Source organism: Orcinus orca, chromosome 9 (genome assembly GCF_937001465.1).
Source record: "Orcinus orca chromosome 9, mOrcOrc1.1, whole genome shotgun sequence".
Lineage (NCBI taxonomy): Eukaryota > Metazoa > Chordata > Mammalia > Artiodactyla > Delphinidae > Orcinus > Orcinus orca.
The window spans coordinates 91,106,959-91,134,894 of NC_064567.1; the positions used below are offsets into that span (position 1 = coordinate 91,106,959).

Below are 27,936 nucleotides of genomic sequence, written 5' to 3' on the forward strand. Positions count from 1 at the left end.
TCTATAAAAACAACTGACACATGAGAGTTCTAATGTGGAATTGTATCCATCTTTGCCTAACTTTTCCATTTCGCACCTGCAGATGCAGCCTGCTGTCGTGGTATATATTTTATCCAACCAAGTGTCATGGACTTTAGTCACAGAGGTTCTATCAGTGGTTGGCAAGTCAGTGTATAAAAGTCTTCCCGGCATGAAAAATTTGGGGGCAGGTTGGCCTCTGACCCTTTAATTGCACGCACAGCCTAGGAGCAAGGAGAGGAAACGTGGACAAGGAAGGAAATTTTCCTGTTTTAACCGAAAGTAAATGTAACCTGTTTCTATAATAGCAACTAATGTAGAAGGTAAGAGCAGAGCTCCAGTAGCCAGGCTGCTTGGGTTCAAATCCCAGGTCTGTTTCTTATTAGCTGTTTTCACTCCAGGGACCCTCCTTAACCCTCTCTGCCTCAGTTTCTCCATCTATAGAACAGCGATAACTGCACATGTCTTGTGAGAGCTAAATAAGTTAACAGGCACTTAGACCAGTACCAGAAAGCCTTTGCTATTATTACTTCATTGGGTTATTAATCATTGAATTTGTACATTGCCATAGAAATCTGAAGTGACTTAATTTGAACACTTTCTTCTAAAGATGGGTAAACTTAGGCAACGTGACATGGTCAAGGAGAAATGACACAGCTGGTTATAACAGACCGGGAAGTGGAGGCTCTAACGATGGGATGTGAGGTAGAACCTCTGGTCCAGGGTTCCTCCCCCAATACCACATTGTAGCCACGCTGTAGTGGAAAAGGACTGGACCAAAACGATGTATGCCTTCCTCCCACCTCAGAAATGCCCCTGGACATATAAGAGGCTTCCACAGGGAGATTCTGAGGATCTCAGGGCCCGTTGAGTCTAGGGGAGGAGCTGTGGTGTCAGGATGCTCAGAGCACCATCCAGTGTCCTGCTCTGCCTGAGAATCTCAGTCCAATTCATTACACCCCCCAAAAGAGCAGTTACAAATCTAGACACACTCACAGAGTAAGGCAGGATTCCCAAGATGGACAATAAAGGGAACAGCTATGGTGATTCCAGAGTACGTACATGAGGAGAAGACAGGTGCACCCACAAGTCCTTTAGAACATTCTCACCCACTCCTTGAAGGATGTCTTTAGTCAAGAAGCAGTGCGTGTTTCATTTTGCTGTGGCTTGTTCTACTTTTGTTTTTCCCAGTAGAAAGTGAGTCAAGGACAAGCCATAAGATCCTAGGAAACAAAATATGATCTCTGAGTTCAGAGAGCCCTGGCTGTAACTGACTATTACTTACAAAATAGTGACCAGGAGCAGAATACTTAACCTCTCCAATCTGTAAACTGTGGCTATAACTGTACCCTCCCCCAAGGGCTCTTAGACAATGAATGGGATTCCTGGGAATTGTTAAAACCGAGTCCCTGATCCATCCACACCCACCCTGTCTGCAGGGAAATGAGATTAGAGGTGATCCTCGGTGTGTCTGCGTGTGTATGTGTGGAATCTGCTGTTTTTACAGTAGAGCTACTGACAGTAGATGCTAATGTTGTCGAGGATGTGCATGGACCAAACATTATTAACTCATCTAATCCTCACGCTCCAGGAGACAGGGCGCTGTAACTTCATTACACACAGGAGGAAATGACAGCACAGAGTTCAGATCGCTGCCTGAGATCACACAGAAATGTACTAATAAAGACCCAGGGCTCTGTCACTTGAATTCATCAACCAGGTCAGAAAAAAAATTCCTCCTCCAACTCCAGTCAATACTTATTAGTAAAAGAATGTAGGATGGCTTTGTAGTTAAGTATTATTTTCAAAGCAATGAATTGTCTGGCTCTACATTAAGAATTTAATTACACTCTACCTCTGAACTTGTAAGAGTTGCCAGATTTCTCTTGGCAAACCAGCAACCACATTAGCACTTAACCTTTTCTTAAAGGAAAGGAAATGTACTTAGAAGTGACTAGGATTCCAAAATGTTAGTTAGAATCAGCAGGGAATTAAATTTGTATATGCTCTTTATGTGACAACCTACTGCTGAATGGCTGAAGAGCTGAATCAGCTTGCTACCCACTGGTAGCTTTTAGAAGTTTCTCTCTTTAGGGCTTTTCCACCATGAATCACTAGAGAAAGCCCCTGTTCTGTTGCCCCAGTATTGTGACAGGAGAAAGCCCCTCGGAAGCATCAGGAGGCATAAAACAAGAAAGTTGTGCATGGTGTGAGATAAGGATACGATTTCATTTTGTTTTCCTTATGGGTAACCAGTTGCCTCAGCAGCATTGAGTGAATAATTGATCCTTTCCCCACTGATTTCCTCCATTGCCATCCCTGTTTTGTGTAGGACTTTATATGAATTGGTCTCCGTTCTCTTCACCTTTTTCTCCCTGTTTATCCTTGTACCATACCACTCTGTCTAAATTATGTAGTTCTATAATAAATCTTGATACATTGAAGGGCCATTCACCACCCCACCCACACTTACCTTATTTATATTCTCCAGGACTCTTGGCTAATTTTGGCCCCTGTCTCTTCCATATAAAATTTAGAAACAGCTTGTAAAATTCCACAAAATACATTTTGTGTTTTCATTGGACGTGTACAGGATCCGCAGATAATTTTGGAGAGATCTGACATCTTAAAAACATTAAATATGCCCTTCCCAAAACATGGTATTTCTTTACTTATTTCATTCTTCTTTAATGTCTTTCACTAAAATTTTATAATTTTCTTTAAAAGGTTCCACATTAAATTTAGACTTAATTCTAGATTTTGTAGATAGGTGAAAGACTTAGGTAGATAGAGAGATGATAGATAGATACACAGATAGATGCTAGTTAGATAGATATAAAGAATTACTATGTCACCTTTTTGAATTTCATTTTCTATTTTCTGCAAATATGTGTAAATGCAAATTACTTCTATATATCAATTTGATATCCAACATCTTTATTATGTTCTTATTAATTCTAATCATTTCCTATTGTTTATTTTGGAATTTCTTGTAAACAGTCATATGATCTACGGATAGTGAATTGTGATAGATTTGGTTCTTCCTTTCCAACTTTTATGTCATTTATTTACTTTTCTTCTGTTATAATACTCGCCCAGCTGATTTTGCTTAGTATTTGCCAAGTAGATCTTTTTTCTTTTTTTTTTTTTTTTTTTTTTGGTGGGTACGTGGGCCCCTCACCGCTGTGGCCTCTCCCGCCGCGGAGCACAGGCTCCGGACGCGCAGGCCCAGCGGCCACGGCCCACGGGCCCAGCCGCTCCACGGCACGTGGGATCCTCCCGGACCACGGCACGAACCCACGTCCCCTGCACCGGCAGGCGGACTCCCAACCACTGCGCCAGCAGGGAAGCCCTGCCTAGTAGATCTTTTTCCACCCAAATGCCTTTACATTTTGATTGTGTCATATACAGCAATATATTGTTGGATTCTGTTTTTTATATAATCTATTATTTTTGAAATGCTTACTGAGTTATTTGGATTCATTACTACTAGGTTATTTTGTGATTTATGTTTTCTCTTTCCTCTTTGTTTTCTTACCTTTTTTATTAGTAATTTTCCCCATTCTATTTTTCTCCTCTCTTGCTTTTTCTCTTTAGTGGTTGCCCTAAAGAGCTTCAATAAGGGAATTTAACTCAACACAATGTAAAGTTAAATCAATATAAAAGCAAAGCCTTAGAACAGATCATTTCTCTCTTGATTATAATTGAGATATTATTTTCCTTTATATAGTAATTGTTTATTTAGATTAACACGCATGCCATATTTTTGGCTTATAATTTCTTGCATCTCAGGTGCCTCCATTCGAGATCACTTTTTCCTTCTTTTTTTTTTTTTTGAAATACTTATCTTAGAAATTCCTTAATCTATAAGTTAATATATTTTCCTTTGTCCTGGAGAGGTAGGCTTAGAGGATAATGAATTTTAAGTTGACAGCAGTTCTCTCACAGATAGTTGACGCTATTGTTTAATTGTCTTCTGTTTTATATTGCTGCTGTCGAGAGGTCAGGTTTTAATCTGATTTTTGCCATTTGTAAGCAATTTCTCTCTTTTCTCTGGCTGCTTTTAAAATCATGTTTTTGTCTTTGGTCCTACAGTTTTACAGCAACTTGTCTAAGTATACCTTGCTTTTTATTTATCCCATTTGAGATTGATTAGACTTTCTGAAACTGAGGATTCATGCCATACAACAATTCTGGAAAATACTTAGCCATTATCTCTTTAAATATTGTCTTTCCTCCATTCTTCGTGTTCTTTTCTTCCAGAAGTCCATTTGTAAGTATGTCAGATATTTTCTTTCTTTACTCCTTTTTTCTAATCATATAGATATACATATTTATATATTTTCTACATGTTATATGTGAGGTATATCTATCTGTGTGTGCATGTAATTTATTCATTTTTAGATTCTAGCTTATAAATTTTTTCTACAATGTATGACTTGTTTAACAGTTAAGTTTCCAGTTTACTGTATTTTTCAATTGAGTTTAGTTGAAAATTTTGTCCGATCATTTTGATAGTCTCTTGCTCTTGTTCTTATTCTTTAATTATATTTATAACAGCCTCTCTTATTTATTAAAAAAAAAAGACCCAGGGTTCAAACTCAGGCCCTCTGGGGTCAGAATCTGTGTGCTTCACCCCCCGCCCAGTGCCCCTCTGGTGTCGGTGCAGTTCTCATGGGGTTAATGTGAGGGTCAGGAGTCAGTGCCTGTGAGACACTAGTACAGATCTGAGCACACACGGTGCAGGTCACGCTGGCTGTTATACTGTCATCACAGGAACGTCCCAAACCAATGAGTCTGAATCCGGTGACCTTTGAAAGTGAAGGAACCCGGGCACCGTCGTTTGGCGGTGGGTGCCGTTGGAGCCAGTGCCCCAAAGAAAGGACTAGATCAGCACCTCAGGGAAAGACTCAGAAATGCGGTGTGACCATTATTACAACCAGCACTGGATTTGATAGCTCGGTTGTCATGCTGTTCCTTACCTTGGTTAGATTTCATGAGATTAAAATACACAGACAAAAGTGGACTTTTGATTTGTTTTTTTATTTTTCATGTCTCTTATGAAAATCAAAGGACAGGATTCAAGTGGCAAAGCTGGTGGCCCCAGGGTGGGTGGCAGGGAGGGTGGGGGCCGTGGTCTGCGTGGAGGCACTGAGGGAGGAGAGGGGAGCTGCCCGCTGTGTGCCCTCAGGAGGCACGAGGACTCGGGGGCAGGAGGACCTGAGGAGGTTGTGGGGACAGTGGTGGGAGAGGCTCCCCTGGGCCAGCCCTGGGCCCTGCCCCTGAGTAATGGTAGAATTCCCTGTTACGGAGTCAAACTGTCTGCTTGCCCAGTGGTTTGAAAAGCCCTTACACAATAATGGCACATAGAAGAATACACATGTGAACTGAAATAACCCAAACCCAGAAAGGAAGCCCAGCTAGATCCTCAGCAGACACTTTTAGAGACAAGAGATGATGAAGGAAAGGTGACCCGTTTGTGGTGTCCTCTGTCACGAGCTCTTCGCATGGCCGCAGACGGCTGTTCTTCTACACACACAGAAGGAGATGATGACAAAGTAGACCAAGCTCTTGAGGAGGAGAAGGAGGTAGGTGTAGCAGGCACAGGTGTTCATGAGCTGCAGCTGCAGGGAATCTAGGAGAAGACATCTTGGTTAGTTTCACCTGTTCTTTTGAGAGGCTAAAACACAGTGATGGGGGAACGCATCACAGTCAGAAGTATCAATGAGATTCATATGAGGGGTACAAATCAGGGAAATCTGCTGGCGTTCACAGTGGGGTGGTTGGGGGCTTAGTAAAGAGAACATTGCACAAAGTGGAATAAACATTTTAATCCAAATTCTCTGAAACTTTAGGATCTCATGCCTCAGTCACCTGTATTTTCTTTAACATCTCTCACAGTGGCTAGGATGTTATTAGGTAATGACACTTCCTCTCCTATCAGGTTTTCGAAGACATATATGATGTGAAGAAATAATTAACAACAGTGATGACGGGCCTGACTTGGCTACTGAATGGACCACAAGGCTGAGTCCGTTCCTGGGGAGATTTCCCTTTTCCACGCTTCATCTTCATAGAGTCAGAATTCCAGAATCACCAGCACTTGGTGTGGAAAGGGATCTCAGGAGGTGATGTGCTCAGAACTCACTGCCCTCAGTCAGCTCAGGTGTTAGGTGAGTTCCAGGCCCCCTGATAGGGGGAACGAAAGAAGGATCAGCAGGGCCAGAGCCAGTGCTTCTAAATTCACTTAGAACCTTCATGTGGGGAGAAAGGACCACCAACTAGTACTGATTCTGTGCTAGCTAAATGGATACCCTATTCCACATATGTGACCTTATGTCTGCAATAACTGAGTAGGGTGTAATTGTTCCCTATGGGCGGATGATGACTGTATTGCTCAGAAAATGTAAGGAATTTACCCATATTCATGCAACTAGTAATGAAAGAACTGGGGTTAAAGTCCAGTCTGTGATAGCGGAAGCCCACGCTCTTACACCCCTGCCCACTCTGTCTCAGGGCTTTGACCTTGGGATTCTTGCTCTATATTTATATCTTAGAGGAGGGATAGAGAACTGAGTAAGCGCATGAACCATTGATTCAAATGGGTTGGGTTGAATCCGCAGATAGAGCTGTCTGGCTTTGTACAAGGGACTTAATTAATTGTAGCTCACTGCCCTCATCTGTAAAGTGAGGGAAAAATATTGTATCACCTCCTAGGAGTATTAGAAGCAGTAAACAGGATATGTAGGCAAGACACAGCACAACACCTTGTGTATACAGAGCTCTCAGTTAGTGTCAGTTCATGTATTAGGTACCAGCAAGGGCTAAAACTTAAAAAAAAAAATCTACAAACAACTTGATACTACGTTTCCCTAGTCATTAGAAACACAAGCCACACAAGTGGAGGAAATCCACTGTTGAAATAATTCGGAACCTATCACTGCACCCCCTAATTTAGAGTCACGTCACACCAAAACCAGCATTTACTGTGTTAAGGTGACTCCTAGGAAATGATGATAGATTTACTTAAACTATCACTCAGTCTATTTCTGCAGCATCCAGACATTCTGGTTTTTCTCCCTTAAACCAAGGAAGTTCAAAAGTTCAGTTTATCCAGAGGAAAAAAATGTGCTGCAGCCTGACATAAAGGCAAACCTAGACAAAAACTTACCACTTCCTTTTTTCACGCAGGCATGTGTAGTGACCTCTACAAGAAATAAGAGCAAGTATTAGTGAATTGTTTATATCCATTATTTGACAGTGTGCATCTCTGTGTGTGTCTCTGGATAGACAGACTGATAGAATCTGCCAAGAGAGGAGAGAATCATTAAAAATAAGATGCCTACAATCTGGGAATAGATGGTCTGGTTCAATGTAATTCAGTAGATCTAGTGCATATACTGTTTTCTGTATCTGAGGACGTTCAAGTTCATGAAGGGTACATTTTTGTTTTTCTTTATTACAACTGGAGGGTAATATCCAAGACCATCTTGGTTTCCTTCTGTGTTCGCATCTCCTACACCCCAAAGCGTTCAGGAAATACTGTCAAACGACAAATCGTCAGAAAAAGCGGCTGCTCTACATCTTCAGCGCCCACTGCTGACATGAAGGGATGCTCCCCAAACGGATGCATCCAATCCCAAAATCTACAACAGAATCTCATGTTTGAAGGAGTCTGGCTTAGGTAAATTTCCCATCAAAAAAAAAAAGAAGTGAAACCTTTCCAGATCACACATACCCCCAGTATCCCCAACTCATGTATGTGATTTTCTGCAGTTGTGGAGTTTGTGGACATCAGGATAACAATATAAATGAGGCTAATAGCTAGCGAGTGATTATTACTGTGCCAGGTACTTGCTTAAATACTTCATATGCACTATCTCCTTTAACTCCCCAGTGACACTGGAGTGAGTTGTATTTGGGGGTATTGCACGGTACAAAAGAGGAATAAAGATTAGAGGATAAGTCATATCAGTGATGACAGAGTGCATTCAAAGGATGGTCATGGGGGATTAAATGAGATAGAGTAGGTGGGAAGTACTTTGTAAAAAATAATCCATAGAAATAAAGAGAAATTAATCTATAGAGAGACAACATAATTCCACCATGGTGGACACTGAAAACATCTTCTTTTCCAGAGATCTTAATTATTCTTAACAAATGAAATATTTATTACAGGAGCTCAGCATTTCAGTTCAATTCTTTCCAGGATAGAGAGAGAGACCAAATCATATTTCTAGTTAATATGAAAACCTGAGGTGAAAGGTGTATTTATCTACAATGAAAAAAAAAAGGCAAACATTCATACAAAAACAAAATTTCTTTAAAAAAATAATAGACTGTTGGATGGAGGAAATCAGAGACACTGAGGTTGTTTGGTTTATCCTTTTTCTCCTACATTCATACAAAAACAAAATTTCTTTAAAAAAATAATAGACTGTTGGATGGAGGAAATCAGAGACACAGAGGTTGTTTGGTTTATCCTTTTTCTCCTAGGTGTGTTTTTGTACATATGATATGGTTCTAGTTTATGATATGGTTCAGGGAGATCTTTAGTTGGTTTGCTCTAAAAAAATGGCTTCAAGGTACAAGTATCCCCTATTTTTCAAAAGTTTACGCCACTTCGCTTTTACGAAAGACCTACATTAGTACCTGTTTTTGCTAACAGAAAGAAATCTGAAGAGGATTTTCACTTTTACGAGAAAAGGTTAAAAGCAAAAATAGCATTTAGTGTTTGTTTTGCAGCCAGCCATGATAGAGGCAGCGGGCGCTCCAGCAACAAGAAGAGCATCGCCAAGGGACTACACTCAGCATTTCAGCATCAAGCTGCCATAGCTCTGAACTGTTATCTGTGAGCATCTGTGCCTTATCTCCATTTACTTTGCGCATCTGTTAGCAAGATCTGTCTTAAGATGATTGCTTCTTCGCTTTATGCCTTTCATCTTAGGAAAGGTTTCATAGGAACAATCTACTTTCAGGTAGAGGGTAAACCTGTGTAGACTTTGGGGTAAATCCCAAGAAGGAAAATGTTAGTACACTCATGTTAGATGTTAAAATATACTTAAGAACTGACTTTAATATGTCTTAAAAACCTCTTTCTTTTCCTTTCAGCGAATTTATTTATTATAAGATAAATAAAAATCACTTATCACCATGCATTGATTGAGGTAAAAACAATAGCATAAAAAGTTTTCATCATAAAATTTGTGTGAATATCCTAAGTTCTCTTTCTCAATCAAGAACTTGGACCAGATTACTTTTATGAGCCTTCAAGATCACTTCACTGGTTTGTGCTTCCATGTTATATTTTTATCTTTCATTAAGACAGCAAAAACAACAACCAACAAAAACTTCTATGAAACAGCATTAGGAGTTTAGTGTAGAATGACATTGACAGAAATGCCCTCATTTGCTATGTTGCACTGAGAAGCCCATGGAAGACATTTATTTCAGAAATGGAGTGCCAAGTAAAACACATTATGAACTGGAACTTCTCTCCTTTATGATCGTCATCACCATGGAACTTATCATTTTGTTTTTCCCTGATCACTAGCAAAATCAAAACCTAATAAGACCTTTAAGCCCAAGGTTATGTTAAACTTACACTTTGCGTATTTGCTTCCCCTCTGTTTCTTAGCTGTAGAAATAGAAAATTAGGGTTGTTTTTGTAATCTTACTCTAGTTAGTTTGAGAAAAGCATATCAATAAATATGATGAATGCATGAATAAATACATCAGTGTTATGGTTTGGAAAGCAAGCATTTTCACTGACGTTATTTCATTTGCTCTTCATCGCAGCCCCAGGACAAAGCCAAGGCAAGTGCTCGGGTGTAATTTGATCATTGGATGAACTCACGATCTGAGAAGATAAAGACTTGCTTCAGAAATTCAGACTGCTACACACCAAAATCTCTGCACAGTTTTGTTTTATGCTTGGTTGCCACTGCTTAAAAAGTTTTCCTAACCACAGAGAAAAGAAGTGATAACAAAATGGTTTCTTCTGATGGGCACTCTGGGTCCTTTGGTCTGTTAGGTGAACACTCAGGTCATTAAGTCCCGAGTCCAGTGAGTTACAGGACCACTGCCAGGGCCAAGGTACAGCCAGCCCTCTGCCCACACTGTGTGGATATGCACAACATCTGCATCAAAGGGTCTCCTTTGGGACATCATGCCTGAATCATGAGAGGCCCTGAGTGATTAGGAAAAGTGTATATTCTCTTTACTGTACTACATCCTTCTGGGACAGTAATTCACCCGAGAGTGTTCATCCACACATCCCTCCAGGCCCGGCACGTGCTAGGGCTGCAAGAAAAGTTTCTTGAGAGGCGTTTACCAATGGCAAGAAATACATTCATTATGTAAAATGGGAGTAAGTCTGTACACTTTAGGCTCACCCAATCTTCAATTACAAAATTTTAGCTTAAGTGGTAGGTAAAACACAAACCTCAAAAACCTAAGACCATAATAAACATGCAGCAGTAATTATTCTACATTTTGTTGAGCCATGATCTGGCTTCCTCATACGAACACCATTTTGTCATTTAATAACTCATTATCTCTGGGTTATACTTTGAGTAAAGTAAGAGTGAAGGGAGAGGAACTCTGCTTGCTGAGTGGAACCTTCTTGAAAGATGTGTGATTGTTCTTATTTCCTGATCAAGTAAGGTCATCAAAAATGGAATCTCTCTTTGTGCATTTATTGTGTGCTAAATTGATAGGTACTTTGACATGCGTTGTTTCATTTAATCTATACAGCAACCCTAAAATACATCATTGTGACCTTTATATTTCAGATGATAAAACTGAGCTGAAAAAGCTTCAGTAAATTTTTTTCTTTTTTATGCTTCAAAGCCAATACAATTTTAATTTTGTGGGGAAATAGCAGGACATTTATGCTACCATTAAATGTAACAACATTTAACAATTTATATTTGTTTTTCATTAATGCTTGATCGTCAATGTGGGGTATTTTCTTTGAAAAAAGAATTATGGGAAGTTATGTTTCTTTATAATCACATACCTTTGTTAATTGAAGGGAAAAGAATCTCTTGATCAATTCCTCTTTTATTATTCTCAATTGAAGGGAAAAGAATCTCTTGATCAATTCCTCTTTTATTATTCTCGTGTTTGACGATACATACGAGTTCATTATCCATTGACTTTTTAGTCATGGTCAGCCAGCTGAATTTCATGTATGTATCATTAGTCTTGATGATATTTCCCTGCTGGGATTCCAGAACTCTGTTGCCATTCTTTTCTTTCCAATAGACCTTAATGACATCAGGGAAAAACTTCTCGAGAAGGCAAAGATGTGTTCCAGCCTCATGGAGGTTTATTTCATCAATCGAAGGAAGAAATATAGTGGGCTTGGGAGACATGTCTCCATCAAGGCTTCTATCTGTAGGGGATAATGGAATAGAATTGAAAATTATTAGAGAAACATAAATATTGTGTGGTTTGGAACAACCTAGCTTATAGTAAAAGGCAGAAAAGCTTCCATTGAATTAGTTCTCATCATGGCCTTTCATCCACAGTAGATGTCTAGGTACTCATTATTGCTCTTATTTTCAATGGGAAGAGATGTTCAAGAGGTTATATAACCTGCCCAAAGTCACAGCTGTTCAGAAACAGAGGCTGGCTCGCACCTTGGCTTTGGTTCCTTCTCCACTTGCTAAGTTGGAATATGACTTAAAACTGCCCCATATCAATGCTTGGAACATTCAAGAACAAATTCATCTTCTTAAATCTCTTTTGTTCTATCATAGTGGAGCCTGTTTTAAGGGGGATGAGAGTGGGTGGTAGGGTTGGGGGAGAAGACCATGTAACTTTGATGGTCTCTCGACAGGTAAGAATCTTTAGTCACTTCTAAGCTATTTCCCTTTCCTATCCTGTGTTTTGTTAACACGCTCTCTTTGGCTGGTTAATACATTCTTATGTTCTGCATCTCTGTGGAACCTCATTCTTCATTTAACTGATTCTGGAATGCACCATATTTATCTTAATTCCTAAATAAATAAATGTCAGGAGGGGGTTATCATTTTAAAAACAATATACAGTTACTTGTATTAATGGGACTCTACCTCCATCTGTATCTGACAATCTATCAAGTTGAATTTTGAGCTTCAAATGTGGGTCCCATGCTCAGTTCTGAAGTGCAGAAGTTCTCCTTATTTTGAAGCTCAGTTCTGAAGTGAAGAAGTTCTCCTAATTTTGTACAACTTCTCAATGTCACATCTGAACCACTCCAGATTTTTGAGGAGGGCAATATTAAAGTTGCACCTCCAAAACACTGCCTTGAGTTTAGAAGTAAAACAGCAATACTTCCAGTATTTCTGTTAAAATATATTATTTTTGGAAATGCTTTTATATTTACCTTACCAAGTAATGCACTTACAGAATTTTGTTCCACTTTAGAAAATGTTCATCTAGAACGCATTTTATTTTGGAATTTCATTTGAAGTTGAAGCATGACTAAGAAGGCACCATATTTTGACTTTTATTGTCTCCCCCCAAATTTGAGTCTACCCTGTTGGGCTGCTGAACTGTTTTCAAACTCAAATATTTCTGTGTTTACTTCTGCTGAATAAAGAGTATATATAATTAGTGTAATGTTAAAAGTTATGGTCCCCGAGTTTTCTTGCAGACATAACGTCAAGATATGTACAAAACCATCACAGTTTGCAAAGGATGTCACTCGAATGCTGGAATGTTCTTGATTATACATTTATTGTTAATATAACAACTGAAATTATAAATGTTAGAACTCTTTCCAATTTGATCTTCAACTTAAACACTAATGCTTTACTGATATTGTCTTTTGACTAGTTTGGATTTAGTTTAATAATTCAATGGGCAATTTCTTAAGAAAAGAACTGGATTTCTCCATTGAGCAGAAAAGGAAAAATATTCTTGAGAATTTCTGCCTTTGTAGCCAAGTTCCTGATTTTTATCATAAATCAGTAAGCAAACAATGTTGATTTTTTACTCATACTGTAAATATAGTTAGTTCACAGTGTGCTTATTTTAATTTTATACATCTCAATTTTAGCGCAAATAATATTTGATTGATTATAATAATGACACTAAAAATTTCTCCAACTGTATATGTACTTTGTTGATCTTGATTTACACGTTCTATTTTGTCTTGTCACATTTTTAATCAAATAACTAATTACAGCTAATTTATATTTAAATAAGAATTTCAAATTTATGACATTTCTAACTACATTTAATTGATTTTACATATCGATCATTTTCTGTATGAATTTAATTTTTTTCCTTATAAACATGAGTATGAAACTCAAACTTATTGCCTATAAATTTTAGAGGCAATAAATATTGGTGTTGAGATAATAGCAATTGAGATAAAGGATTAAGATTTATTTTCTTGTTCTATGTGCCTAAAGTGTTCATAATCTATGTTTACAAACACAGAACAACAGAAATGAAAAACAGACACATTTTAATCTCATTTTTCTTGCTAAGTGAGGAAAAATTCTGCTAAAGAGAAAAAAGTATGTCTAAATTCAATCTTTTTGTGTGAGTGGACAGTAAAATAACTTTTCATTTGAGCAGTTAGAAGTACAACTGTATTCACTGGAGAATATCTGTTCTGTTAATATTATAGGCTGCAAATAACTCTATACTGGACACAGTACTCCTGGAATAAGTTGTAGATACACCTATCCAGCACCTATGATGAGTTAGCCAATGTGCAAAGTACTTTATTCACACTGTCTCATTCAATTCCAGCACAACCCCTGCTCGATACATACTGTTATCCCATTTATGGATTAGGAAACTGAGGCCAGAGAATCATCTCCAAGTTCACATAAGCAGTAAGTGATGGACCTGGAGCTCCAGCTCAGCCTGATGCCAAAGCCCAGGCTCCTTGACAACACCCTTTCACCATCAGAAAAGTAATACGTCAACTCACAAAACTTACCTGTAATAGCAAACTTCAGCCTTGGGTCAAACATTTTCATAATAATTACATACGTATGAGCACTTTGTATAAGTCCACATGGACACAAAGCTAATTCCTATCACAGTATGTGCACAGTGTTATCTGTGCTGTCCTTTACTATACAGATTTGTTTAAAACCACTTCTAAGGTTTCTACATTTAAATACCATCACAGCCCTGTTTTTTCTAAAGATTCTTAACTATTACTCTAACTTCTTCTTCCCTCCCTCCAAAAACTTGAAAAAAATTGCATTCCTCTGATACCTACCTGTGACCACAAGTTTTGTCCCATCGCCGAAAATTTTTATGTAATAATTCCACAGTGATTCAACCCATATCAAAAACTTTAGACTAATTTAGCTTCTCTGATTTCTTCAAATCCTAGTGGAACTATAACAGCCTGCTATTCAAGAGACCAGGGCTCTGTTCCTGGTTCTTTTTGCTCTTAACAAGTTCTGTGTCTGAGCTAATCAGGTAAACTGAAGCCTTTATTTATTTGAAAACAATGATGTTAATGTAAATCAATTCACCATCCCTACCAGTGCTGAAGTGAGACCAAAATAAAACAAGATCTGAAGAGCAATTTGATTTAAAATGCTACTTAAATGAGATTATAATTATTATTATTATCATTTTATTAGCAATTTGTGATGATTGTGTGGTCCAATATGACATTTTAATCTCATGGGACCAAATCATGCCCTCACCGCTAGAAATTCAGTATCTGGGGGTTGCAATTGGATCTGTGGCAATCAAGCAGGAAGACTGATTCCCTGGTTTGCTGTGCTCTGATATATCTGGAAGTTTCAAAGCCTTCATCATAGGAAATGTGTCTTTTACACACCCAATTAATAGGCAATATATCTTGTCTTATCCCCTGCATATCTATGGTTAAGAAAATCAAAGGGAACATTGGTTAAATATATGTAATCAGTATATGGGACTACTTAACTCGTGTTGTCCAAAACAAATGGCTTTTCCCCAATCAACAGCATAATCTATTGGCATTCGAAGTTTTACCAGAAATTTCAGCCTCAATCTGACTTCTCTCCAGCTCATGCTCAGAGTTCAGCTTGCAACTCCTGGCAGTGGACCTTCAAGGCAGGATGACTAGAGAAATGGCAGGATGCCTGGTCCTCAAATCCTATTATTGTCACCTTGGATCACGAAAAGTTGCCTGACGTTATCTGCTGAGGGTCACCATCTGAATGACATTAAATGTTATGGTGCCGTATCATCGATGCACTGGGAGTATAAACTGGGTTGGCTTAAAGACCATTTCTTCCATTTTATGGAATGGATATTGAAGTCAATGTCCATGCTTTACATCACTTTCCTCCTTCAAGACCCCTGCATTGAAGTCTTTTTCTAATTTTATGGTGGGAAAACATATCATATTTGAAAATTTGGTGTGCTTCATTTTATCAGTTAACAAAGGGTATGTATTCTACTACATGTTCCCCTACCTTCCTTTTTCTTTTTTTATTCATTTCTTTTTACTGAGATATAACTGACACATAACTCTCCTACCTTTGAGCATAAAATCTTACCCTGTGCTTCTTGCTAGATTATCAGAGGCCTTTTTCATTCTGCTTCCCTTAGTGCCTTTGATCTTCTATTCTTATTTCATGCTCTGCCTCTATATATGTTTGCTCTGTTAGGTCTTCTCAAATAGATTTTGCAAACAAGCAGTTTAAATGAGTGACAAATAGTTTCTGCATTATAGGTTGCTTGTTTTTCTGCCCTAGGGGTTCATAATTAGTAAGATCTAACTCCAGGATGATATGAGGTATGGTAAAATATGTTTACTAATCCTAGTTCTGTGATATAGAAGCAAAACATGCAGGATTCAAACAGACCGAGGGTGCCAGAACATAAGGTGAGGATTTTATTCTCAAAATTATCCCTCACAAAACAAGGGGCTGCCTATGTGTCAGTGCCTGTGCAACAATTCATATTAAAAGATACTCTTCTAATACTCTGCTCTGATCAAAAAGTACTACCTGGACAAGATACCAACCTGAAAGGAACTCAGTTAAAGCTGGTTTGGGAGTATTAATATTACCTGGTAAAAATTATTTGGGATTGAAGTCTCTACAGTTTGTGCTTACCTTGCACATGTATAGAATAACAGAATAAATTTTACAAATGCTTTCCTTTTATTTTATAAGTGGGTAATTATTTCTTTGAATGAAATACCCACTGGCATCATCGTATGGGGATCACAAAACCAACAGACCCTGAGATGACTTAGTAAGTTGCTCTAAGGTAGATGTTTTAGGTGCCTGTTTCGGGTCTGAACAAAATTTTTAATGAAATGTGTGGGCAAAAAACAATATTTCTCAACTGGTTTTGTATTGACATAATTTTTAACTTTCAGGTGTAATCCAAATAAGAAATTAAATACTACAATTGAATATTTGACTTTTGTCTATATCTCTATAAGCTTGTATGTTCAAGTTGCAAAAAAAAAAATATTAAAAAAACCCCACTTTTTTTACTTCCAGATATTTCTACTGCAAGATGAGAGAGCACCTTATATTCAGGTTAATAATATTTGAGATAATGCTTATTACATTTTACCACTTTTAAAAACAGGTAACAATTTGTCATAGAAACTGAGAGAATTTTTAAGTACCGACAATTTGTTCTAAAATGACCTAAGACTAGATGGTAATTAATACATTTAGCTGCACTCCTGATTTCATAAAGAATTCCAATGAGTAAATGAGTAACAATTTAAATTCTGGAGAGGAATTGATCTTTTTATCATAGACCACGTCCCAACATTTGTGGTAGGTAATTTTCATTTTTCATTTTGTTTAATCCTCACAACATCTACTCGAGATGGTTGTTGCACAGATGGAATAAGTGAGTAGAAATATATCAAACTGTTAACAGTGATGTGTCTATAAAAATTTTTAATTTTTCTTTATTTTGGTATTTTTCAATTTTTTCCCGCAATGGGCATGCATTATTTGCATAATTTTTTAAAGCACTAACCAGTGAATCAAATTTTATTTGCTAAAGGATCATCATACAGAAAGTGACAGAATCAAAGTCCATATTTTTCTCTGCACTACACACTACTAAAAATCATTTTTTAGGACACTTATGAGTTGTATCTGGGTCACCTTTATTTAATTTGATTGCTATACTTTACATTGAATAGACTCAGCTGAAAAAGGGAGACCGCAATGTTGCTTTTCAATTTACAAATTCATTTGTTCATATGATCACCACCACTAAAGAGATCAAAATATATAATTCTTTCATTTTTTTCAATGCTTTATCAACTTTGTGAAAATTTTTTAAAACTTTCATTTCCGTGGATCTCATAGGGTAGGAACATACTTGAGAGATGTTCCCCCCTCATCCAGGCAAAATTTCACCTTTAAGGCAAATGAAGAGGGAATAAATTTACTGGATTGAATTTAGAAAAAAAAAAATCCACCTTAAGACATGCTTGAATATGGTCGCAAAGTTAAATATCTTGCTACTTGATACTAATCATTCTCTAACTAAATGACAAGTTGAACAATATTTGTCCAATTTTTCCATCGGTTATTTCTGGAATCAAATGAAAAAACCACCTAAGAGTCTTTGAAATTTTCCAAGACCCAATGAACCTAATGTATCCACCACTGAGGGACTCACACTTGGTCTAACTGGCTAACTCTTGTCAATGTCCTCTGTACTAGGTCAGGCAGAGAAGGAACCAGGCAGACGCCAAGGACCTGGATGGAGTCACCGACCTCTCCAGAGACCCCACCCTGATTCATGACCAAACAGGGATCAAATCCAAGAATTCTGGGCCAACACCAGCACTGCAGTGTGCAGTGCCTGTATTGCTTGCCTCCCTCCCCTACCTTACTACAGAATTTAAAGAATATTTACCTGTAACAATGAGCTGTGTTCCAGAACCAAACACTTTGACGCTCTTGCCATGTGTTAGCCCACTATCTAAAAAGCCTTTGTAGAAAGCTCCCTCTCGGCCTGCTTTAAAATTGTGCCCATAGTTTTTCAATATTTGTGTAAATATATTTTTAAAATGGCCCTGCTAACAATAAACAAAGGTGGAACTCAAGCAAAAGCACATTAGGTACGAACGTGGTCAAGAATTGAAAAATTGAACCTGCTCTTATTGGGCATCTTGGGTTATATCTGCTCCCATCTCACCTCACTTACACTGGAGAGTATGATTCCATCTTTTCTCACCATTTTGCCTAAATCTTCTAAATATCCTCCCTTAAAGGGTTTTCATGTATAAAATCAGTTCATGCTTAGGGTATATAGTTAATGTTTCTTTAATTTCCAAAGTTGAACTAGGAGTAATGTATTTGATTATTTAATAAATGTCTATTCATTACCTTTTATAGCTATTTTGTGATATATATGTATTGAGAGGTAGGTATCTGGGTTAATTCTAAAGTAACTTCTTTCCAGAATCCAATCCTCATTCAGTAGACCAGATGAGTTGCGGCAGAGTGTGAATTTTTAATGATGGCCTCTTAATCTATTCATTGCTGAAAGACTGCTCCTTTCTACCTGAAAATAACCTTATGGTTTCAAGGGCATTGAAATAAAATCCTCCGCTGCTCATCAGAGAATCCTATTCAGTTTGGTATTTCTCAAGCATTTGGTACCACCTTTCCTGCACTATTTTTAAAAATTTTTATTTAATATTGGAGTATAATTGATTAAAAATGTTATGTGAGTTTCAGGTGTACAGCAAAGTGATTCAGTTACACATATACATGTATCTATTCTTTCTCAAATTCTTTTCCCATTTATGTTGTTACAGAATATTGAGCAGAATATAGGTCCTTGTTGGTTATCTATTTTAAATATAATAGTGTGTATTTGGTATTTTTCGCTCCCATCATGTCTGGAGAAGCAGTTCTAAGTTATGCAATTCAGTATAAATGCCATAATTCTTTTACCAGATTCAATATTTTTAGCAAATTTGATGCCAATACAGAAGGAAAATTGAGTGAAATGGTGTCAAAATGAATTGCCATTCTATAAAGATACTCTAAGAATTATATTTTGAGTATTTAATAATTGGATATTCAGTATGACTTACATGATCTTTTCTGGGAGGAGCAAGGTCCTTTCGGTGCCATGATTAGAAGCAGGAGCATTATTTTCACACATGAGTATTAATACAAATTATGAGCTATTACTAATTAGGTAGTCAATTACAAAATCCTTTTTAAAGATCAGAATACAAAAGATTAAATATTCAGAATATAAAAACATGACGTTTAACATCACATAATGGTCCAGACCCTGCACTTTGGAATCAACAAGTCGCTATTGGGTCCCAAATTTTGCCACAGTAACTAGTCATGTGCCTTTAGGCAAGTAACTGAACTTCTCTAAACCTCAGTTTCCTTATCTATGAAATGGGAAGAAGAGGATTCCTGTTGAGGAAGGAGATAAGGCACTGAAACTACTTATCTTGGCGTCTGGTCCTCAGTAAACAGTAGGTGATATTATTATTCCCTTTAATGGGATGGTTGTGGCCATTTCATCAAAATCGTCCAGTAAACAAAGTATATGGATTTTATAGGTATTACATCAATTAAGAAAGGAAACAAGCTCATCAATGCAAGACCTCCTACCTCTCTGGCAGCCACGGGCCAAAGAATATGGGGCCCAATCAAGCCAGAATCTAGAAGACTTTTCCACTAGACTGGAAGCTGTTTGAGTGTTGGGACCTGTCCTATCTGTGTCTTGTTCACCCTTTTATCTCCAGCATCCAGCACAGAAAGTGTCCTCAATAAATGTTTGCTGAGAGAAGGAGCAAATGAGAATATACAACCATGCAGACCCTTTTCATGGACTTTGGAGCTGAGATGGCTCACTGAGCTCAAGAATCCCATGAAACTGGTCCACATCCAGGCAATGTAAGAAGAGTTGTAACTGCATGAATTTCAGCTGATCTCAGCCTATGTCTGAGAAGCTAGAGTAACAAGAAGTGGGATTTATCGATGTTCTATAGTCATTTACTATAAGAATTTTTTTGCACTGCTGTTAAGGATGAGATGAAAACCAATAATGTCATTTTTTCAGGTTATTGGGAGAAAGGAGCAATATGTTTATCTCAAACTATAGAGAAGAGGTAAATATTGTCTCTCATTTAAAAGCCCATCCATAGCGTTTCCCTGGTGGCACAGTGGTTAAGAATCTGCCTGCCAATGTAAGGGACACGAATTTGATCCCTGGCCCGGGAAGATCCCACATACCTCAGAGCTACTGAGCCCGTGTGCCACAGTTACTGAGCCCACGTGCCACAACTACTGAAGCTGTGTGCCTAGAGCCCGTGCTCCACAACAAGAGAAGCCACCGCAATGAGTAGCCTGTGCACCGCAACGCAGAGTAGCCCCTGCTCACTGCAACTAGAGAAAGCCCACACACAGCTACAGAGACCCAACACAGCCAAAAATAAAGACACAAAGAAAAAATAAAAATTTTTTAAAAATCTATTAAAAAAAAGCCCATCTATAAGAAAAGCATTTTGAACCAATAACTTACAGCAACGGATTACAGACATGGTCCTCAAAATACTTTAATTTCTACCCTGAGTCTATTCTTTTTTGGATAAAAAGTTGAACTTCTAAAAGTAGAATTTGAACTGCTAACAAGCAGGGAAAAGCCACTTACAAGAGAGTTTTGTTTCCATATACAGTGACCAGTAGCTGCAAAATTGCTGCTCAGATGCTGAGGACAAGAATGTGGCAGTCAGATAAGGGGGAACCCTAAATTGTTTTGTTTTGTTTTTTCTAAAAAGCAACTATGAATTTTTCACTATTAAGTTAAAATAGAGAAAAGTTACTTACCAGGGAGAGTTACTATGAGCTTAGTTCCTCCTCCAAATATCTTGATCCAACCTGAGCTATCACAATGGTTAGAGCGCCTACAAAAATCTCAGCCTTCTCCTAGCTTCATGACATGACCAGCAGTTAAAAAACTTTGTAGAGTCAATTTGATCTTCCAGTTCTTTCGAACGTCCCTGAACGTAGGTTTCATGGCATCTGATAGTTTGTAGATTTTCCTCAAATCAATTGACCCAAATGTCTGTTTTCCTCCGAGTCATAAACTTTAAAAAGCACGGATAGAAAATGAAAAGGATAAAAGCAGGAAAAGAAGAGTTCAGCACCAACTGGTCAACCAACTGCTTTTCTAAATTACCAGGAAAGGTATTCAGAGAATTAAGGCTTTTTTTTATTTCCAGGTGTTTGGTTGTGTTGAAACTGCTGAGTTTGCATCAAAGAAAGTCTCTTTTGTTCTCACAAACACCAGGGCTGCTCCATTAGTGATTAGGGAATGCATTTCTGAAAGGAGGAAACGCTTCAGTAACTGAAAATGCAAATATGCCAACACAAATATACTGAGCAATGTAAACAAAGTTCTTCTTTTCTCCTAAACCGCTTTTACCATTGGGCCACATGATTTTTAAAAAGGCAGTGTCAAATGAGAAAATAAGTCCTGTGATGACTTATTATTTTTCGTGGGATGAAAGAAGAAATTTGTAGCATTCTGTCTCTTTGAAATAATAGATTCCTTATTTAAACTAAACCTTAAAAACTAAGCCTAGTTCTCTGATAAGTTGAAAGATGCCATCTTGGGATGCTGTCCTGTAATGTTATGTCACTCAATATGGATCAGAGGGAAAAGAAATTGCCAGAAGCAGCTGAGTGCTCCTCTGAATACAGATGAGCTGTCCAACTGCCAGGACCCGGACAGGATAGGGCCTGAGTATCCCCATGTCCACTCCAGATCCACTTGGTTCTGGCCTCAGTCCTGTGAGCAATCATTGCCTCTGCCCTGACAATGAAAGTAAGAGGAAGCCACGGTGGGCTACTGTTCATTCACAGCAGCTCAGAACCCCCAACGCAATGGGGGAAGACCTGAATGAAAATCACGTTTAGAAAGGGATTTTTAACTGAAAATTCAAAGGTATTATTACTTGGAGCTGTCAAACACCCTTTGCACCCATTGTAGACATAAATGATGCCCACTCAATTCCTTTCTGATAGTTTTTCCTCTGTTTTACCTTATTCCAAGAAAATGAGGAGAGTTATAAGGTATTTTAGGAGTTGTCTATATTTCAAGATCCATGAAGGTAGTAAAATACAAAAAAGTAAAGAGTTACAAAATCCTTTATTAAATTACAAAAACTAGATGAAGAGTATAATATTTTACTAAAGGGCATAAAGTAAAACCTGAATAAACAGATATATACCATATTTGTAAAGGAAAAACTCAAGATCATAAAGATGCTAACCTTTCCTAAAAGTATGTATATAAATTGACCTCAATTCCAACCAGAATTATGATAACATTTTATTTTTTGTTCTTTGTTGTAAAATGTCGGGGTGGACTAGATAAGTTGATTTTAAATTCTAATGGGAAGAATAAATATGAGATAATTGAAAAATATTTTTTAAAACAATGGTGAAGAGACATTTAGCATAGTAGATTTTATCACTTATTACAAAGCTACTGACATAGTAGGATAAAGGTGTAAGAATAGTGAAATTTATATAACACAGAAATCCTCCAGAAGGTGATCCAAGTGTACGCTGATATTAAAATGTGATCTGGTATATACATATTTTAATTTATTGTTTTTGGCTGCGTTGGTCTTCGTTGCTGTGCACAGGCTTTTCTCTGATTGTGGCGAGCAGGGGCTACTCTTCATTGCGGTGCGCGGGCTTCTCACTGCGGTGGCTTCTCTTGTTGCGGAGCACGGGCTCTAGGCGCGTGGGTTTCAGTAGTTGTGGCACGCGGGCTCTAGAGCGTGGGCTCTAGAGCACAGGCTCAGTAGTTGTGGCTCACGGGCTTAGTTGCTCCGTGGTATGTGGGATCTTCCCGGACCAGGGACTGAACCCGTGTCCCCTGCAATGGCAGGCGGATTCCCAACCACTGCGCCACCAGGGAAGCCCCAGTGATCTGGTATTTTTTAATAATAGGGAAATAATAGATTATTTTTTAAAAAGCTTTGGACTATTGATTACCCTGTTGGAAAAAGCAAAAAGAGCTCTCTACCTCATACCATATAAATTGAGTTCCAAGTAGATAAATATCCAAGTGAAAAAGAATCTAGAGATGTGAGCTGGAAAGAAGTAGGGGACTAATTGGGTCTGTTGTGTAGGGGAGCTTGGAAAGGGAAGAGGATTAAGAAGCACCTTTACTTAATACTTAATGTTTCAGAGGAGAAAGTTGGAGAATGTTTAGTTTTTTCCAGTATTTTCAAATAAACATTTTTTTTTTTTTTTTTTTTTTTTTTTGCGGTACGCTGGCCTCTCACTGTTGTGGCCTCTCCCGTTGCGGAGCAACAGGCTCCGGACGCGCAGGCTCAGCGGCCATGGCTCACGGGCCTAGCCGCTCCGCGGCATGTGGGATCTTCCCAGACCAGGGCACGAACCTATGTCCCCTGCATCGGCAGGTGGACTCTCAACCACTGCGCCACCAGGGAAGCCCCATATTCTCTTATTTTTGAATGTGACCATTAAATGGGATCCTTAGAGATGCTGTGTCCTCGTAGTGCCTTAATATACCTTAAAAACAAAAGCCATTGTTATTTCCTAATATATAATGAGTGCATCCTCAGTATGGATCATAAAGAAATACAAACAGAAGAGAAGACAATCGTTTTTTGTCCCATCGCTCAGAGACAATTACTTGGTAACAGTTGGTACATTCGCTTACAGATTAATTTCTGCTCATTTAAAAAATTTGTTTCACATAGATATGATGATATCGTATATTTAAGGTTGTGCTTTGTCTTTATTACTTAATATGATACCATGAACATTTTTCTACTCTGTAAGTACTTCCTTGCAGTGTTCTGACTCTTAGCAAGATTCCCTGGTTCACCACCACGTTGACTCAGATCGCTTAGGGTCCCACAGATTCTATTTTTTTTACATAGCCAGTCCACAAAACAGGAGAGCATAACAGGAAATCCATTACACAATTCATCACTCAGTTTTTTTTTTAAATAAAGATCGTTTTGTGATCTCAGATTAACATCTTTATTCTTTTTTAAAAATTTTTTATTTATTTATTTTTGCTGTGTTGGGTCTTCGTTGCTGTGCAAGGGCTTTCTCTAGTTGCGGCAAGCTGGGGCCGCTCTTCATCGCGGTGCACGGGCCTCTCACTATCACGGCCTTTCTTGTTGCGGAGCACAGGCTCCAGACACGCAGGCTCAGTAGTTGTGGCTCACGGGCCTAGTTGCTCTGCGGCATGTGGGATCCTCCCAGACCAGGGCTCGAACCCGTGTCCCCTGCATCGGCAGGCGGATTCTCAACCACTGCACCACCAGGGAAGCCGAATCACTCAGTTTTGAACCCTTGTTATGCTCCCTGTAGCGACCTAGTGTCATCTGCCTTGCCTTTCATGTTTCCTTTCCTCACTGCCTGCACCTCCCAAATAAACTACTTATACTCATATCCCAAGTCATCTATTCTGGGGAATCCAAACTAAGATAGGTAGGTATTGATGGAAGACATGTTCACATATTGAGGTATGGGGAAGTCATTCTTGTTTATACCTCATTTGGCTTGAACTTTGTGCTAACTAGAACAGCCTGTCTTATGGCCTGTCAAACATATATTGCACATTCGCTTTAACCATTCAAGGGAAAAAAAGAATGCATTACCAGATTATTTAGGATGTCCACTTGGAAGATACAAATGAATGCCCTTCCCTTCCTATGAGGTCAATGCTTGTACTCCTTTGAAGATGAGATTTCCTTTCCAGACACTGAGGTCAAGCTGAGTCGCCATGTACATACTGATCTGTCTCTCTGAGACCTTGATGAAGTGTGCCCTTGTCATGTTCAATGTCTGTCCTTTGTTCTGACAGAAACAAAACTGTTTGAGGTACCCCAAATGGAGCCAGGTTCCATTGTGGATGTGTTTTCCGGCACGTTCCTGCATTACGGGGAACTTGAATTTTCTGAAGTGTATCAAACTCAAGGACACGACAAGCCCTTTCAAAAACAGTACCTGCTCGTAGCTGCCAGCTCAGAGTCACCCTTTACACCTTGCCGACTCTAATCCTAATTACTGACAGAAAAGCTGTGGTCCTTGAATCTGTGTCTCCTAGGCTGTCTTCAGGTTAGCTCAAGTAAAAAATTTTTTTTCTCTTCCTATTAAAGATGACTTATGAATGATTTGCATTGACAGACAGTTGTGTCCCTTTACTAAAGGCCACAGCTCCTGGCAGGTGACCTCTCTTTCTTTTTTTCCTTTTGGCCACGCCTCACTGCTTGTGGAATCTTTGTTCCCCAACCAGGGATTGAACCCGGGCCCTCGGCAGTGAGAGCACTGAGTCCTAACCACAGGAACGCCAGGGAATTCCCAAAGTGACTTCTCAGTACAGATACCCTCCCTGTTGTCATAGCTGTTCCGTGTCCCTAAAGATCTAAAAGGAGAGTGACTTCATGCTGCCGTGCCAAAGCTGAAGGACAGAGGCTACACAGCCCACAAAACTGAAAATCATTACTCTTTGGTCCTCACAGAAAATGTCTGCCAACTCCTATTTTAGCGCAATTAAAAATAACATTTAGGGCTTCCCTGGTGGTGCAGTGGTTGAGAGTCCACCTGCCGATGCAGGGGACACGGGTTCGTGCCCCGGTCCGGGAGAATCCCACATGCCGCGGAGTGGCTGGGCCCGTGAGCCATGGCCGCTGAGCCTGCGCGCCCGGAGCCTGTGCTCCGCAACGGGAGAGGCCACAGCAGTGAGAGGCCCGTGTACCGCAAAAAAAAAACCAAAACAAAACAAAAACATTTAAAGGATTACTGTTTACCTTCATTTATTATACTCATAATGCACATCATTTCTTTAAGGAAATTCAAATTTTTGACCTATACCATATTTTTTATGCCTGAATAACTTCTTTTAACATCTCTTAAGAGTAGGTGGGCTAGCAATGAAACCCCTCAATTTCTGTTTTGTCTGAGAATTCTTCAATTCTCCTTGACGTTCGAAGGATATTTTTGCTGAGATGTCAGTTTTCCCTTCCAATATTTTAAAGATTTTTGTCCACTGTCTTCTTGTTTGCATGCTTTCTGAAGAAAGTCTACTATTTTTTCCCCATCTGGCTGCAGGCTTCCTCCCCCATTCGGTAACTATTACCACAAAAGAAATCACATCTCCATGCCTGTGTTTCATCACCTGTAAAATGTGAATCATGACAGCACTGATGTCAACGGATTGTCCCAAACATGAGAAAAATTAGACCTAAAGGATTTAGAACAGTGTCTGAGAGAGAGTAGCAGCCTGAATAAATGGACTCTGTGGTGCTCTGCAGGTTCACAGCAGAATCCCGGGGAAAAGGATCCTGACAGGAGTCTCTACCTTGTTGTATGATCACCTAATGCCCCTGGGGGTCAGAGGCCTGTGCAAAAGGAAGTGCCCTGGTCGGGCTGTCACACAAACCCTGAGTGAGGAGTTAACAGTGACCCCCTTCCTGCAAGGGAGGGCAAGAGCCCCATCCCACATTCACCCCAAATATGTAGGGAGTAACCAAACTCTGAACTTATTCAGGATGGCCTGAGAGAGTTGAAGTAGCATGGGATTTGGAGGTTTAAAAAGTCATTTTGGGGCTTCCCTGATGGCGCAGTGGTTGAGAATCTGCCTGCCAATGCAGGGGAAACGGGTTCGAGCCCTGGTCTGGGAGGATCCCACATGCCGCGGAGCAACTAGGCCCGTGAGCCACAACTACTGAGCCTGCGCGTCTGGAGCCTGTGCTCCGCAACAAGAGAGGCCGAGATAGTGAGAGGCCCGCGTACTGCGATGAAGAGGGGCCTCCGCTTACCACAACTAGAGAAAGCCCTCGCACAGAAACGAAGACCCAACACAGCAAAAATAAATAAATTAATGTCAGATGCAGGCTTGAAAAAAAAAAGTCATTTTATCTCGCTAAGCCTCAAATTATTAGTATTGAAGTGGAAAAAGTGAGAATTATGTTGCAACAGTGTTGTGACGTTGATATAAGATGTAATACCACCAGCGTGTTTTCTGGCAATGGGTGATTTCCTCTTTGAGGATAAGCCATGTAACTTTCAAGTAATCTCTGGATAGTAAAAAAAAATATCACATACGACTCGCTCTCTTTAATGGGAGACTTAGGCGGGGCTCTCAGCTGTGCAGCCTCAGTAGTTGCTGGTATTGAGGATGTGGGTAGGCACAGAGCTGGAGATGGTTCTTGTGTGTGTTACCCAAGAAACTCTAACACTGTGGACATAAGCCCACCAGGCACAGTAGTACGTGGCCTCATCTTCTTTCTGTAAGAATCTTATGTTCAAGGTAGAAGTGGAGGTGGGGACGTCTTTTCTGGCCTCAATCTTGTTTTTCTTCCCTCCTAAGTCTTTTAGAGCAGGGACTGTTACGACGTATGCTAGATGTTCTATACCCTGATTTGGTTTATGCCGGTACCAGTGGATGTATTCGTTGCTAAAGTCTTGAGAGGATACCTTGCAAGATATAACTACACTCTTATCTCTTACTCCAGTAACTGATATTTCAGGTTGCTCCCACTTTAATTGCCCAAGGCCAACTGCAAGCAAAGAAGAGAAATTCCCATAAACAAATGACATGTAAAGAGGCAACGATAAAGACCTTCTTCAGTCTCTCCTGTAGACTGAAATGATTCGGAGGCAACTCACAAGCCCAGAGGGAGGAGAAGAGGATCGCTTCCAGGAGTGCCATCCCGTCCCCAGACTGGCTCCCTGGGAGGAGGTAAGAAAGTGAGGGCTCTGTTGGCAGGAAGTCTCAGGCCAGTGGCAGGAGAGCCGGGCTGGATCTCGTGTCTTGGAAGAACCGATGGATCAGGTCGGGTGGTTCTCTAGGGTTCTTCATGACCTGCTATGGATATGAGCAGTTCTGGTTTCGTGGGGTTTTCCTGCCCCTGAGTGCTGGGCAGGTGGGCTAAGT

At 39.3% G+C, this 27,936-nt stretch overlaps 1 protein-coding gene and 1 long non-coding RNA gene across 7 annotated transcripts; one reads left to right on the forward strand and one right to left on the reverse strand.

The window, feature by feature from the left end:
* Positions 1-350: 350 nt before the first annotated feature.
* On the forward strand, positions 351-10,944 carry LOC117203552 (uncharacterized). Of its 2 annotated transcripts, XR_007479282.1 has the most exons (4): positions 351-1,738; positions 4,114-4,291; positions 8,764-8,869; positions 9,817-10,944. It is a non-coding gene; the product is annotated as an uncharacterized LOC117203552 (long non-coding RNA). The 2 variants fall into 2 exon arrangements; XR_007479281.1 differs by lacking the exons at positions 351-1,738; positions 4,114-4,291 and having other exon boundaries at positions 5,652-8,869.
* On the reverse strand, positions 5,220-27,809 carry LOC101276211 (T-cell receptor gamma chain C region C10.5). Of its 5 annotated transcripts, none has more exons than XM_049714924.1 (6): positions 27,669-27,809; positions 27,256-27,559; positions 20,829-20,905; positions 11,039-11,416; positions 7,190-7,225; positions 5,220-5,653 (listed from the first exon to the last, which is right to left on the reverse strand). In XM_049714924.1, the coding sequence occupies exons 1-6, from the start codon at positions 27,709-27,711 to the stop codon at positions 5,511-5,513; spliced, it is 981 nt and encodes a 326-aa protein (XP_049570881.1). In that variant the 5' UTR covers positions 27,712-27,809; the 3' UTR covers positions 5,220-5,510. The 5 variants fall into 5 exon arrangements, with proteins under 5 accessions (XP_049570881.1, XP_033294420.2, XP_033294426.1 ...); XM_033438529.2 differs by lacking the exon at positions 20,829-20,905 and adding an exon at positions 14,252-14,305 and having other exon boundaries at positions 27,251-27,559; XM_033438535.2 differs by lacking the exon at positions 20,829-20,905 and adding an exon at positions 17,881-17,931 and having other exon boundaries at positions 27,248-27,559.
* Positions 27,810-27,936: the final 127 nt, after the last annotated feature.